General features: G+C 41.0%; 1 protein-coding gene across 1 annotated transcript in view; it reads right to left on the reverse strand.

Moving 5' to 3' along the window:
* The window catches only part of PRG4 (proteoglycan 4), a 38,971-nt gene extending 29,445 nt beyond the window's left edge, over positions 1-9,526 (reverse strand). Inside the window, exons 1-2 of the mRNA XM_048482496.1 lie at positions 9,489-9,526; positions 8,439-8,536 (exon numbers count right to left, since the gene is read on the reverse strand). Of these exons, the coding sequence (XP_048338453.1) occupies positions 8,439-8,511 (73 nt within the window). The 5' untranslated portion in view covers positions 8,512-8,536; positions 9,489-9,526. The remainder of the gene's footprint in view (positions 1-8,438; positions 8,537-9,488) is intronic.
* Between the last annotated feature and the right edge of the window lie 6,862 nt (positions 9,527-16,388).

Genomic DNA, 16,388 nt, shown 5'->3' on the forward strand with positions numbered 1-16,388 from the left:
AAAAAAACCCAAAGCCAGGACAAGAGACACAACATAGACCATGAAGGACACCAAGACAAGAAGTAATAATAAGGGAAGGACCTTAAGGCAGTGGCTTTCAAACTTTTTTGCTAACACCAAACTGTTTCCACAACAAATTTACGTGGGAAGAGACTCCATCACATCTGCTATGGAATGCAGGAATGTCACAACACTATCAATTCCCATGGGGAGGCTGGCCTGCTGGGCCGAGATGTAACGTGTCCATGTACAAACCAATGTACAAACCAATGGCAACCCTCACTCCTCAAATCTGTGTCTGGAAGAAGTTCAACAATTTCAGATAAACTCCATAATGTCAGACAAATTGTCATTTTAAAGAGAAACATATTTCCCATTAGTAATCCTCTCACTGAGCAATCTCCCAATAAGTGTATACAGAGTTCCCTGAAGCATAGGCTGAAAGCCACTGTCTCAATGCAACAGATCCTTGCTTTAAAAAAAATCTATATATTGTTGAGGACTTACCAGCGATGCAGAGTCTCTTGTAATCTGGGCAGCACTCCATGTAGAGGAAGCAGTTTTTATCACACTGGCAGTTATGCTTCCTAGAATACCCTGCCCCACATCTCCCTGCACAGCTTGACATATCTAAAATCATACAATACCACTGTAAAAATTGCCAAATCAAGAATGGTATGTCAGGAAATTAAAAGCATGACATGGCATTGGGAGAAAGGGTTGTGACCCTCCTTCTTTTCTACATGTTTGTTTGGTATATTCATTGTAGCAAAACCAAAAAAGCACACACAGCCTTGATCTACAGGCCAAACTGGAAAAGGTGCTGAAAGATATTTGTGATGTAGTGGTTAGAGTGTTGGACTACAATCTAGGGAACCCAAGTTCAAACCTCTGTCATAGAAGCTTGCTGGGTAACTTTGAGCCAGACAAACACTCTCTCCCTAACCTGTCTGTCATGGTTACTTTGAGGATAAATGGCAGCTGATATCATTTTGTAGAAGTAAGTGGGAAAAGAAGGAGGGAAGGAGAGACTACAGTAGTGGGGGGGCGGGGGGCGGGAGGACAGTTGCCAAAAAGAGGGAGGCGAAAGTGTCAGCCAGAGTCAGATTGGAGAAAAGGGCAGGCGGGGGTGTAGTTTTATAAAATGGCTCCTAGAGCTAATCCTGAGCACTGCACCACTCCACACAGCTGCACCCCTCCCCAATCTCTACATGGAGTTTTGGAATGGTGCCAGCCAACTCACCCCACCCCCCAATCTTCATGTGGAAATCAAGGGTGGAGCAGGCCATTTGATGCTGCCCTCAGCTCACTTGGGTTCAGCTTTAAACTGTAGACTTCCAGCCTGCAGTTTAATGCTTGATCCAAACCTCTCTGAGGCCAGAATCAGACTGCACAACAGGGGCTGACTGGCTCTAGCTTTATACTGTTTGCTCCACCTGACCGGAGGTGGAACTTTGGAGATCTGGAGGCAGGCTAGCTGTCTGGCCCCACTCCCAAACTCCATGTGGAGATCAGGGGAGGAGTGAGCCTGACTGTCCCCATTCCTGAGCTCCCTGTGGAGTTATGGAGCCAAGCAAGCCCTGCTCACCAACATTTAACTGTGCCCATGCCTCAAACTCCACAGTGGTTATGGGGGGTGGCCCTGCAATGCACCCTCAAGGAAGTGGCACTCAGGGCTCCAGCCCCTGGTACCCCCTCACTACACCACTGGGGATGGGAACTGTAGCCAAAGGCAGAGGAAGGGTGGGGAAATGGGATCCATCAAGGGTGGCTGTGGGAAAAGCAGAGCCAGCAATGGGAGAAGCAGAATCAGTTCAAGGAGAACGGTCTTTGGGAGGAAGAATGTGTTCTTTCTCACCTCACCCCCTTTATAATTTATTCTCATATGTTGTGTAGGTATCCAACGTTGAAAGCAAAACATCTGTTATACTAAACTCTTTCTAGTTCACTCTGAAGCTTGGCGGAGATGCATAAATCTACTGGGCTGGGTTGGTCCCTAAGCTAATTCTGCATATTGTCCTTTGGGGGAGGGCGGTATAAAAGTGGAATAAATAATAATAATAATAATAATTAACTACCATGTAATTATTGTGGGCTGTGCAAATGACACCTTGGATGCATCTGCTCTTTTTATTGATTATCAAGGGCTTGCTATCTAGCTGGACTTCATTCCAGTGGCGTAGGAGGTTAAGAGCTCATATATCTAATCTGGAGGAACCGGGTTTGATTCCCAGCTCTGCCGCCTGAGCTGTGGAGGCTTATCTGGGGGATTCAGATTAGCCTGTGCACTCCCACACACGCCAGCTAGGTGACCTTGGGCTAGTCGCAGCTTCTTGGAGCTCTCTCGGCCCCACCTACCTCCCAGGGTGTTTGTTGTGAGGGGGGAAGGGCAAGGAGATTGTAAGCCCCTTTGAGTCTCCTGCAGGAGAGAAAGCGGGGATATAAATCCAAATTCTTATTCTCCTTCTTCTTCTTCTTCTTCTTCTTCTTCTTCTTCTTCTTCTTCTTCTTCTTAACTATTTGTAGTCTTTCAATGAGTTGTTCTGTTCATGTAATCAGGGGATGAATTTTAACTCAAGAAAGATAGGCTCCAACCGACAATTTGAAGCCACTGGACAGTATTCTAGGCAGCAGGCCTAGTTCTCCTGATTCTGATGCCTGGAGGGATCAGTCCTAAGGAATAGCTACAGAAGTTGGGAGAACTGGTGTGAAGAAGGGCAAGGAGCTGAAATAATGTTTCCTTCTTGTTGCGCATGTGCAGCTCTGCAGAGGGAGGGGAGAATTTCCTCAGCTCTTCCTCCGTGCAGATCCTGCAATACCAGGAAGGGTCTTATATGTTGTTAGAGGGAGCCCCTGTGATGGAGGGGAGAAACTATGGAGAAACTATGTCCCATCTGCACAGGAACGGCAGGATACTGCCCATTGCTATCAATCTGTCAAAATCCAGACCAGTATAAAACAAGAATCTTTTGATTAAAAATGGAAAATGATCTTTCTAACTATTCCTATGAGTTTCTGTTAGCCTAACATGAGTACTGGAAAACTGATGCAAATAAAAGATTACTTGCTATCCCAACGTAATAATAACGAGGGTAGATGGCATCCCTTGGATTGGTCCTGAATTCTTTCCCTTCATGGGCTACTGACAATAAACCTATGAGGCAGTTTAGAGTGAGAGATAATTATGTGCCTAAGCCTGCTAGAGGACTTCCTGACTAAACAGAATTTGAATTTCTGCAGTTAAAGTTCTTCACCATACCATTATACCACACTTGCAAGTATATACAGAACTTGTTTTGTTCCATATTCCTGTGGCATCTGTTATGATAGCAGCAATCTACAGCTACCTGCTGCTGATTCACCCTTAACATATGATGGATTGGATTGCAAGGATCCAGCTCGACTAATTTACTTGTAATCACTACTTAGAATTGCCTAGTGCTGTAGTTACATCTTGGTGTACAGGTTGGAACATGTGGGGAGAACCTTGACATACCTTTCGGCATTAGTTTTGATAAAGCTGCCCCCACTCATCTTTACCAATATGCAAAAGATGTATAAGAAACACTGGCCATTGGCTCATTTGCCAAATCAGGTTTTCCAAACCCAAATACACATGAAAATCGGGCACCAGTGCTATTTTCATTCAGAACTATCACATGCGAGTTAGGAGATGTTATGCGATACATCTGCTCTAGCTTTAGCCACTGTGATAATTAACCTGGGTTGATTTTTAAGATTGCATGAAGCTGTCCTTTCTTGACCTTCCTAAAAGGAAATAATAATAAAAAGAAGAAGAGTTTGGATTTATACCCCACCTTTCTCTCCTGTAAGGAGACTCAAGGTGGCTTACAAACTCCTTTCCGCTCCTCTCCCCACAAAGAACACCTTAGGTAGGTGGGGCTGAGAGAGTTTCAAAGAACTGTGACTAGCCCAAAGTCACTCAGCAGGAATGTAGGAGTGCCAAAACACATCTGGTTCACCAGATAAGCCTCTGTCACTCAGGTGGAGGAGTGGAGAATCAAACCCGGTTCTCCAGAATCCACCTGCTCTAAACCACTACCCCACACTGACTCTCATTGAGGGTCGAACTCTATGGCCCCTTCCGCACATGCAAAATAATGCATTTTCAAACCACTTTCACAACTGTTTGCACGTGGATTTTGCCATTCCGCACAGCTTCAAAGAGCACTGAAAGCAGTTTGAAAGTGCATTATTCTGCATGTGCGGAATGAGCCTATATGATGTTCAAGAGCTAAATAATTGAGGACGTGGCACTGGGAAAGGGGAGAGTTTAAACGTTTCACATGGTACTGTTTCTCCAGGCAAAATTCCATTCATTCCTCCCTTTCAAGCTGCCATTATGCCCTAGTAAAGAAAAAAAGACAGGTAGCCATTTTGTGCCTGTATTTTCCTTACTGGGATTAAAAGTGGTCAAGAGCGCTTTTTCAGTAAAGGGGAAAGTGCAGTGCATGAGGGAAAGAGCTAAACCTCTCTTGTCCCAGCACTCATCCACATTAGGTTCTGCACAGCTGCTTTTTTGATGCTAAATTGTATGGCGGGATTTCATGTCCTTTGGTGAAGAGAAAGTGCACTGATTCCATCTAATGCCACTTTATGGATAAACATACCACATTTAGCAGTCTCAGAATAGCTTCTGAACCAGTTCCTACAAATTAAAACTGTAAAACTGGATCATCCACAGTTTGGTGGGTACTGATCCTAAAAATCACAGCTCAAAGAGTCCAGCCTCCATTTTGCCAGATCATATCCAAGCATCCACTCAAGCAAGACATTTCCAGTTACTGTCTGCCACACTGGACATCTAGTTTTGCACTAAAACCAACAGCATGAAATCTATCCAAATCCTGCAATTTTTAAAAGCTGCTTACTGTTGTTTTATGCATTCTGCACTGCATTTTTATGCATTCTGCACATTTATGCCTTATGTGGTATTCAGCAGGAAAGTGCAATATTAATTAAATAAATACATTTGGAAGAATTGAAGTTTAGAAGCTAATGGAGATGGGAGTTGTGTCTTTGATCCAGAGATGAGCATTTCTGCAGGACAGTTTGTACCTATGCAGCACAATTTTGTCACCTCTCCCCTCCTAAATGACATCCCAAATCCTGTTTCTAAGAGATAGGGCACACTGAAGAACAGGATTTTGGGGAGCATTTTAGGCTGTCCTGGGCAGGTGGAGGTAGAATAATGGCCCTTTCTTGAATGTGAGGAAACACTAGTCTGGATCCAAGCCTGCGTCCCTGGCCAACTGAAATTAGTTTGGCAAAAAAAGATTGCTGTTGATGTTAGTGCAGTTCTATGACCAAGGCATCCTTCCCTCTGATCAACAATGACCAAACATGTAGTGGACAAGGTAACAAAAAATAATTCAAGACAAGGAGGTGAAAATTTTAGACGTAACAAAAAACAACATGTATACACCATGAAAGACATCAATAATGTTTCAAACAAGATGTTTGACAATAAACAACTATAACAGTTCAGAACAAGAAAATATTCAAGTATCTTGCCAAATTTCAGTAAACCTTTGTAAAAGCATGAGTATGCATTATCTAGTGTCTGCAAAGGGGAAGCTGAAGTTTCAGAAAAACGTTTAGTGACTGCTTGGAGATCACTGAAAGCATAAGAAGTATATTAATGCATTATGCAATATTTAACTTGTAGTCACACCAAAGCTAGAAAAAAGAAGCATTGAAAAAGAACACATTATTACAATAAAGATGAAAAGATAAAGTAGCCACCCAAATTTCACAAGTCACACTTCAGCCATCTTATGGCTCAACTACATGAGATAAAGATCATGTCTCATTTTGCCCATAAAGTCCAAACTACAGCTTTGAGTAGCCTCATTTTCACTTGGGGCCATGTGGGGAAGACAGAGAGAGGCTTTAACCCTTCAACATCTGCTCATTTTTGCTGTCCAAAACTGGGTGTCCTGATTTGTTATTAACATTTAAAGAGAGAAAAGACATCTCCTTTAGAATACAGTTTTTCCTTTCAAATGCTAAAGTAGAATGTAGAAGCTGGTTTTGAACAGTGAACCCAAGTAATTATATTAACAAAGGCCAAAAAACAAGTAAAACAGCTGAGGTTCAAAAACAAGTAAACACACTAGATTTTTTCAAAGAAAAACTGGATTCACTGGGAGAACATTAAGCACATTGACAGTACTACTGGGAAAATAGGCCAACATATATATGTTGACAGTCACCAAATGTATTGTATTCTTTCATCTTAGCCAAAAAAGTGAAAAAATATATAAATATATATTTATATTTCCCAGTATTCACATAATTCATCTGGAATAGTCCACAGTCACATGTGAATGCCAACAATCACCACTTTCGAGCATTCACTGAAATCTATATAATAAGCAGGAATATGACTAATGGTCGTCTTTTTTTCCCCAGCATGGATTTTTCCAGGGAAAAACTGTCCATTCTTATTTTTATGCTGTCACAATATATGCCCACAAACCTCATTTTGGACCTTTCAAATTGAGTTCCATAATGTATGGAAAGTATAAAGGTCAGCAATCAGAGGCAAGAAAAGAAATGTTAAATAATTTTTAGTGTATGGATTACTTTTCCTATGCGTAACATGCATTCTCAGTTCAAAGCCCAAATAGACATTGTCCATGCACTTGGTTATATACCTAAATTTAGGCTGTCATCTCCAGGTTAGGACATTCCAGGGAGGGCATGGTTTGGGGAAGGGAGGAACCTCAGTAGGATATAGTGCCATACTGCCCACCCTTCAGAGCAGCCATTTTTCTCCTGGGAAAGAGAAACTAATATCTGCAGGCTGGAACCCAATTGTAATTCCAGAAGATTTCCAGACCCACCTGGAGGATGGCAATCAAATGGCATATGAATTGCTTGTTTGTGTCTTTTTCCAGAAGACAGAGGTCATGGGTGAGGGGAGCTAAACTCTGTCTCCTTCCTTCCTATACCTTGTTGCACTTCATGTTCTTCTGTCCTGGATAACTTCTAAAAAAATTATTTCATTTTATTTTACTAGATGTATATATTTTATTTTACTAGATTTATATCCTGTGCCTCCCTGACCAAGGCTAGGCTCAGGGCAGATAACAATTAAAAAATGTCAATATTGAACATACATATATTAATTTTAAACCTCCATCAGTCAAATTTCCCAATTGGTGCTACAGTTCTCGCATTAAAGATTCTAGTTCCTGGGGTGATCACCCCAGGATAAGATATTGTCAGGCTGGAAGAAAATTGTTTCAACCCACAGAGTGCAACAGAGTAAAGTTGGGGGGGAGGGAGGATTTAGCTCCCTTAAACGCACAGTGTTTTCTTTACCAAAAAAGACCATTTAATCACCTGCTTTATGAGCAACCTTGAGGACATATGAATAGATACACATGGATCCCTCTGTCATATCAAATTTGGCCCAAAAATTATGAATTGTCTAGGTTAGCTATTCAGGTTACAGCCTTGAGATAATTTAGTTCAATAACCTGTGTGTGCGTGCGTGCGTGCGTGCGTGCGTGCGTGTACATGGTTTCATATATGTAGGAAAAGTGCAGGATTCTGCCAGAAGAGATATGTTGGAGCATGCTGGGTAATGCTTTTTTTTTCATAATACTTTTTATTAATTTCCTTCTTTAAAAAACACATTGAACATAAAACATACATGAAACCATTGAAAATGCTTCTAAAAGTGTTGTCTCCTTCTTGTAAAAAGAAACAGTCTTCATGAACCTGAGAATCATGGTTATTAAATGCAAACGAGAACAGGAGCTCGTGTGCCATGAGCAGAGCACACCAAAAATAAGCTCTACTACATTAGTGCAGCTGTACCAAATAGCAAGCCAGATCCTTTTAATTATACCACTAAATGTGTAACAGTCACCACAGGTGAAATGCCCCCAGAAAGCTCTCTCAGAAGCAACTGGTCTCCCTCTCTGCATAAGATTCAGAAACAATCACAGTGTGGCTCTGCCTCCTATGGCTGGATCATCACATGATGGACCCTATCTATTGATGAGTAGTACTTCCAATGTTGTACTGTACAAGGGCATCAATCACTATGGGGAACAATTTTTGGTGGAATCTGTAGGGGTACCATTCACATGTCCACCAGTCTTTAGTATTACCTAGAGTCTGCTAAAATATTAATTTAACCAGGCTGTAGACCAGTGGTTCTCAACCTTCCTAATGCTGTGACCCTTTAATACAGTTCTGCATGTTGTGGTGACCCCCAACCCTAACATTTATCCATTTTACAGATGGAGAACACTGATGCAGAGAGTCTTAGGTGACCCCTGTGAAAGGGTCATTCGATCCCCAAAGGGGTCCCGACCCCCAGGTTGAGAACCACTGCTATAGACTGAGCAGCCCCTCACATGTATCGCAAACAAATGTTTATGCTTTAAATTTTATATTACCTTCTGAAGAATCTTGCTGTGCCAAGGACACTGGAAGTAAAACCAGGGATATCCAATATATATTCCAAGCCATGGTGATTTCAAGGACTGTATTCTTCCTTAAAATAAAGAAACATTGCTTATTTATAATGATTATTCTCTCTTTCTCTTCTTTACCTGGTATATAGGGAAGTCATTGTTGATAGAGTTTGAAATGTTGAGTAGTGAATTCTTGCCCTGCAATCTCTCTCTATGATTATTCTTGTAAAAATAACAATACTACAATTATTCTAACATCCCATATATCTTACAAAACAATTTAACATTTATGTTGATTCATATAATTAATAATCTGCCATTTTTCTAAATTATATTGTTTTGTATTGATCAAAAAGAGAGAATACACAGGACAAGGTCCATAATCAAGATTGTCAAATGCTTTGCCCGGTAAAAGTATTCTAGGTGTTATATGCATATAATTAACTGCACAGACCTATAAAACAAATAAGATACAAATATCATGTATTTAGATGTTTTCTTTTCAATCATTTTAAAGAAAATATAATAAAGACAAAATGAAGTAAACATACTTAATAATAACTTTGAATTCCTTAAAATGTATTTTAACATCTGATCTTCATTAATATAGTAAAATAATATCTCAGCTTTCACAACTCCTCTCACATACTGTATTCTGTATCATAGCATATAGGATAGCATACTACAACATTATTAGAGTACACAGTGTGGTATTTATAATGTTCAGCAAAAATATCAGGGCAGTATACAAAGTCCTCCTTAAAATCTAAACAGACAGACAGACAGACAGACAGACAGACAGACAGACAGACAGACAGACAGACAGACAGATAGATAGATAGATAGATAGATAGATAGACAGATAGACAGATAGATAGATTTGTATAAATTCTTTTCACATAACATCCATCTTAATTCTGAGCCTTGCAACATATTTATATTTATTATTATAATTACATAGATATTCCTAGGCACTATTAGAGGGAAATCAACCTTTTGAATTATGCACAATGATCAGAGTACTGCACTTACCTTCCAATGGGTATGTCTGCTATCTGTGAGTCTTCATATTCCTATATATATTGGTGTGAATAACTTGGGATGAACTAATTAGGCAACATGTTAGACAAAACCAACTGTGACGACCCATGACAGCAAATTTTCCACATCTATTGGAAAACATCCCAGAAGACTAGACAGCAACATCTGGAAAACACTCCCATTAAGAAAAATGACTATGAAAAAAAATAAATGTAGGCTCATTGGTCAAAACACATTTCTAATGGTTTAGTGAAGTGAACAGACTGTACTGAGAGATCAAGTGCAACGGACAGGCATTACTTGCAGGTTGCTCACATTGATGACTTTGAGATACATGTTTTTCATGTCTAGTGAAGCCCAGAAAATAGAAGTTTAAGAATAAGAAGACAAACTCAACCCCAACCAAACAAAAAACCTAATGCCATGGCTTATTCTTTGAGAAGGACCAGCATGGTATAGTGGTTAGACTAGGATCTGAAAGAACTAGGTTTGAATTCCCACTCTCCTATGGAAGTTGGTTTGGTGACCTTGGACAGTCTCTTTCTCAATCTAATCTACTTCACAGGGCTGTTGCAAGGAAAACAGTTTTGTAAGTCACTTTGGGCTTCCATTGGGGAGGAAAACAGGGTGTATAAACAAACAAACAAAATAAAGGTTTGGAAGAAAGAATCACTCACAATTGGTCAAGTCCACCACAGTCCTTATTAAAGCCTCTGGAGGCTACCCAATGCATTAGGTGGAGTGGGCTAGAACCTCTGAATATTTATTTTGCTGAACTGGTTTTCTTCCAAGGTCCATTCAGTTTAAGAGTTATGCCAAGAGTATACCAAGAGTATACAAACTCAAAACTTTTTAAAATAAAACCTGTCCAGACCATCCAAACTCCATGCCAAGAAAAGAGAACTTCTACAGCATTTACAATTGATGCAAACTGAGCAGATCTGAATAAATTATCCCACTTGATGCAATTTATTCTTCACAAGATGCTATTAATGCAAAGTGTATTCTAGTTTGACTAGTAATTAGGGTGGGGTGAAGGAAGAGCACTGTAGAGCACTGTAGAGCACTGTGTTCTCTGTAGAGCACTGAAGTCTTGCTGTCAACTGCTGGAATTCATATTCAGTTATCCTTCTGATTTTCTGAGACTTTAGAAGGCACCGTTCATTTTTAGTCAAGTTTCACAATTATATGACCTAGAAAATAACTTTTAAAAATGAAAGCTGAGATTCTCAGAAAATTTTGCCATGGATCCATTTTGACTTTCTGATTTTGCCCATGCTTCTGTGGTAGAATTGCAGCAAACAAATGTTTTATAATCATCTCCAAAGTGGATGTAAATATGAGAAACAATGCCTACCAGAGATATATAATATGGTAGCCCATTGATTAACATGCTCAGGAATATACCAGCTCAGAGCATTTGCAGAACATTAAAGAATTCAGGCATGGGAAGAGTCTGAAACACTCGCCCAAGACCAAAAATGATGGACAGCACTTGATGCCTGGTACCATGATGATGATAAAAGAATTTAGGCAAAACATTTCACCTCCAGTTATCACTGATATTAGACACTCGGGCATCACACTTGGGGAGGGCATGCATTTATATAAGGGCTTTTTAGTTGCCCCTTTCCATCAGAGATCTTGTCAAGATTGCTAACCATACCTTCATGCAAAAATTAATAATCAGTAATATAAATCAACAAAATTGCAAAAAAGGGAAGAATTACACCACAATTCTTTACACTCTAAGGGGTTGAATCAAACTTCTTTAGTGGACGCCGTTTCTCAACATTTTGTGCTCTTGAAGCTTATTTTGTCTTAATCAGGAAGAGGTTGTTTTTGTGATGTTGTTGTTTTTAATCTTCTTTGGTTAATTTACAGTGTCATATTTTCCTGCAGACTTTGGAAATCTTCAGCAATGTAGAAACTCCTACCTTCTCAGCAGGTGATCCATTTTTGCTGCTTTCATAGTGACAGTCTGGGTGCCTGAAAGGAATTGCAGGAATGGGATAAAACAACTTGGAAATTGTTCCAGTTATTCACCTAATGCCTTAACAGGAGACTGGCATTGCAATCCCAAGTAGAGTTATACCTTTCTAAGTCCACTGAAATCAATGGAAGGATGTAACTGCTCAGGATGGTAATGTAGGGCTGTAATAAATAGACTGTTGGCGTTTTTCCAAGCTGTATGGCCTTGGTCTGGTAGTTTTTGCTCCTAATGTTTCACCCACATATATGACTGGCATCGTCAGAAGTATGTCACAGTGAGATGTATTTCTCTCTACCTCACAGGGTGTTTGTTGTGAGGGGGGAAGGGCAAGGAGATTGTAAGCCCCTTTGAGTCTCCTACAGGAGGGAAAGGGGGGATAGAAATCCAAACTCTTCTTCTTCTCTTCTCTGTGCCACTACCAGACCATGGCCACATAGCCTGGAAAACTCCCACTGGCCAGTTAATTCTGGCTGCAAAAGCCTTTGACAATACCAAGGGCTGCAATCTTACTTGTGAACAAACCTTATTGAACTCAATGGGACTTCATTCTGAATAAACATGTACAAGGCTGGGCGCTTAGAATAACGGCATGCAGCCATAGCAAGTGCTGGGTGAAAACCTATCTTGCAACCACCTTTAGTAATCTACCAATATGATATGATTGGCTTCAACTCTAAATATTTGGCATGTACAAAGGCATGTGTGCATGTGAGCTTCCCATTCCTCTGGTTCAGTGCTAATATACCAAACCAAACTCCCTTAAAAAGGATGCACAACGTAGTCATGGCATCCTGGCCTGATTTCATGTTTCTAATTACTTCCACCTGCAAAACAACTGGGTAGAGAGATTCAGAATGACCTGAGAGCAGAGGTGGGATCCAACCAGTTCTCACCACTTCTCTAGAAGTGGTTACTAATTTTTTCTGAGTGCCGAGAAGGGGTTACTAAAGCAACCTCCCTGCCCAATAGTGTGTGCGGTGGTGCCACTGTTTGAATCCCACCACCATCGGAACCTGTTATTAAAATTTTTGGATCCCACCACTGCCTGAGAGTCTGATTAGGTGGACTGCTGAGGGAAAAATGATCTCAAAATCCTGTAGGAGTCATCCGACATGTTAGGAAGGAAGAGAATTTGGCTGAGTTGTCTCCAAGGATTGGTAACTTCTGCAAATAAGATGAAGCATTCTCTCAAGGGGATAAGCGAAGATCATTTAGCACTGTGGAGAAGTCACTCAGTCTATTTATGGCAACAAGTTCAATCTGGTACATTGTTAAATCATTCTTTAAATCATTCCATCTCAAATTTCAATGATGTTATACTCATGTAAATTATAATAGTTGGTAGTAATCTCACAAGATTTAAAAACAAAAAAGTAAAGTATAAAGGTGGGATCCAGCAGGTTCTCACAGGTTCCCGAGAGTAGGTTACTAATTATTTGTGTGTGCCGAGATGGGGTTACTAATTGGTGATTTTGCCACATGATGTTTGTCTTACTTACGCCCCTCCTCTCAGCAGTAGCGCACAGAACTTGAAGCAGTCTAGCAGGAGGTGCACCGCCGTGCGTGGCAGCCTGCACCTGCGTGCATTCGTTTCCCGCCCAAGGACAGGCGCAGCGGCTGCGTCCTTGCCACAGCCCCACCCAGCAATGCCCCGCCCCTGGAATGCCCAGTCACATCCCCGTCGTGCCCCACCCAGCCACTGTTTGAATCCCATCACCATGGGAACCTGTTACTAAAATTTTTGGATTCCACCACTGACCAGCTCTCTAGAAATGTTTTAGAAACTGTGAATGTTCACATGCCTTACCATGCTAAACATATAATATGTGATATATGTGCAAACTTTTGTGTGATTCTTCCTCCTCAGAAATACATGAAAAGACTGGGTAAATCATTTGGGCATACAGATGCATACAACATTACAATGTAGCCATGTAGCACAAATATGCGCTTTTTTTACCCATGATGCCCTTACACTTTCTTTAAACTACCAAGTGGCATGTAATTTTCAAAGTAATTATTATCATCATTTGAAAGTGTAAGGTCCACCCCAAATTTATGTGACTTTTAAATTTTAGAATTTATTGGTGTTTTTTAGATATCCTCTATGTTGCAGGCATAGGGGAAATTTTATTTATTCCTTTTGCCTTTCTACAGCGTATGGGCAACATGCTAAAAAATAATCCTTGTTTAAAAGCTAATTTTAAAAAGTTATTGATCTAATACTTTGCCATTTCTTATGGACCGCTCCATTTTATGGGAGATGAGCCTTTTTTGCTTCTTCTGTTCCACTTGAATGGACAAATTATTAAGTTGCTGGAAATTAATCAGAATATCGCAAAAGCAAGCTCCATTGGATGAAGCTGACTACAAAATATATACAAGCAAGCATTTCACTTAAGTTGCTAGAACCTTAGATTCCCAGGTGCACTCTAGCAAGAGGATGTGTGGATTTTGTCTCTTGGGATCTTCCTCCCCAGATAACTGCACTTTACTGCTGTTGCTTCCAATCAGACCCTGCCTCCTTTGTGTTGGATTTAGATTTGGAATTGGAAAGTGGATTTGGTAAGTGGCTTCAATTCGAGCCCTCCGGGGAAGAGGCGGCCTATATAAATCTAAAATATAAATAAATAAAATAAAAATAAAATTTTTGTTTTTGGGGAAATATTCTGCAGATAAGTCTCTGTACCTTATATGTGTTCTCAATTTGCCCCTTACTTCGATGCATAATTTAAATGGGAACTTTGAAATCTCATAACTTCATAAATTCACAACAGACATTCAGCAAACTTACAAGGACAAGAGGCCTGGAATATGTCTAAATTTCTTAGAATTTCTAAATCCACAAAAAAGTGAAATTGAAGGTGTTTTTAGGTGCACAAAATCAGTAACAAAATTTCAGCACTTTCAAGATCATGGCAAATGTGAAATGTTTAAAATTGCTATAATCCAACCATTTTACATTGCTTGTTTTCTTGAAATTTAGCCAAATTAACCTCTTTTTCAGATATATTCCTAATGCCAGATTTCAGTCTGATGGGTAGAATTATATTGATTTTGTGATCAAAATCAGTTTCAGATATTATAACAGCTGAAAAAACACACCACAACTATATGGTCGCTATATAACATGCACACTTGTGTGTGTGTGTGTGTGAGTGTGTGTGTTTAATGATCAGTCTTGTATTGTCCAGCATGAATGGGCAAATTAATTTTTTCCACAATTACCCCCTATTTCTGGTATTAAATACGAGGTATTTTTGCAAAAGGCATGGGAGGGAGCACCAACTAGTCATTAATTTGATTTCGGCTGGGAATGTAGAGTCTAATCTCCTTCCCCAAGCTCTGCTTCTGATTCATTACTATATGATGAGTGGATCACTGGATAATGGATTAACCCCAAGCATTATGTGAGAGGAAGAAAGAGAACAAAAAATGCATGCCAGGAAAATTTTAGGGTTTAAAAATGTTCTTTGAGCTGGATTTGAGACTAGCAGCATCTTAGAGACCAAGAAGGTTTTTGGGGTACGAGCTTTTGAGGGTCAAAGTTCATACTGCAAAAATCTTGTTGGTCTCTAAGGTGCTACTAGATGCAAGTCTGCCTCTTCCACTGAAGGTGTCATGGGCTCAGAATCAGCCAACCAGGAGTACTGCTATGTGGAACACTAGCAGGATGACCCCAGTCAACTGAACCTCAAGCACAGTTAGAAGCCTCACAAAATGCAAAGCTGGCCCAAGTCAAGAGTGGGAGCGAGAATGTTTGCAGAAGCACCTCCAGCTTTTGAGGGCCAGCCTAGCAGTCCACCCAGCTCACCTGAGTCTGTAAAGCAGCTGAGGCATTCTCACCTGGCAGGAACTGCACTCTAAAAGGTGCACTGCATGCTTGGAAGCCCAAGGCAGCACAGAGAATGCGGTGAATCAGCTCAGGATCAAGACTGAGCCACAGCACAGGCTTATAAGAGACTGCTTCAGGAAGTGGAAGTTGCAGGAGCAACCTTGTTGAAAGCCTGACAGTTTTCTGGCACACCTGTTTGCACACTGATTCCTTGAAACTCTGACTTGGACCAGATTGCCTGACCTGACCTTGCTTGGACTCTTGACTGCCTCTTACTGGACCTGCTTGGACTCTGTTTCTCTGGAGTCAGAGTAAGACTGCTCTTCTTTCCCACCATCTTGGTTCTGTGCCTATTAGCTGGAACCTGACTCTCTGGGAGCTTGGCAGGCCAGGACAGCAGACCAATATGGCTGCTCTCTGAAACTATAAACGTGTTCTTTGGAATCACTAATGAATTAACATACTAAATTAGCAAATTTGCGGCTTCTGTGGAATACTGAACTTTTAGTGGGAGGGTTTGGGCAATATACCTCCATAATGAAACCTGAAATCTCTATCCAGCAGCCAAAGCAAAGGATCAAGGAAGGAACTAGCTGGGGAAGAATCACTAACTGCTTCTTATACTGGCAGCCCTATCCATGAGTCTAGACAGCCTGACAAAGCACTGTAGTCGTGCCACCCTGCTGCTCCCGGCGGCATGGGGAGACTTCAAAAGTGCAAAAGCCTCCCTGCTACTGGGAAGCCCCCATTGAGCTTAACAGACTTACACCACCCAAAAGGGTGGCTTAACTCTCCATCACCAGTGTAACTTGCTGAAGGGCCAGGGGGGGACCCGACTTATGCCAGCTTTGGAAGCAGGGGTGCTGGTATTCTGGCACCATGTCTAGCACTACATCTCAGCACCAGGGAGACCCTGCCGGCCACATGCCAGTGGTTTAATCCCCCAGCCGGGGTAAGTGCTTTGGGGAGGCCAAATCTGCCAGCGCTGCTGAGTGCTGCTACCACCAGCGGATTAGGCCCTCTCCTCTGGATTGGGCTCTTAAACTTTTTTTAAGAGACAGGA

This window comes from Sphaerodactylus townsendi, unplaced genomic scaffold (assembly GCF_021028975.2).
Source record: "Sphaerodactylus townsendi isolate TG3544 unplaced genomic scaffold, MPM_Stown_v2.3 scaffold_18, whole genome shotgun sequence".
NCBI classification, from domain to species: Eukaryota; Metazoa; Chordata; class Lepidosauria; order Squamata; family Sphaerodactylidae; genus Sphaerodactylus; species Sphaerodactylus townsendi.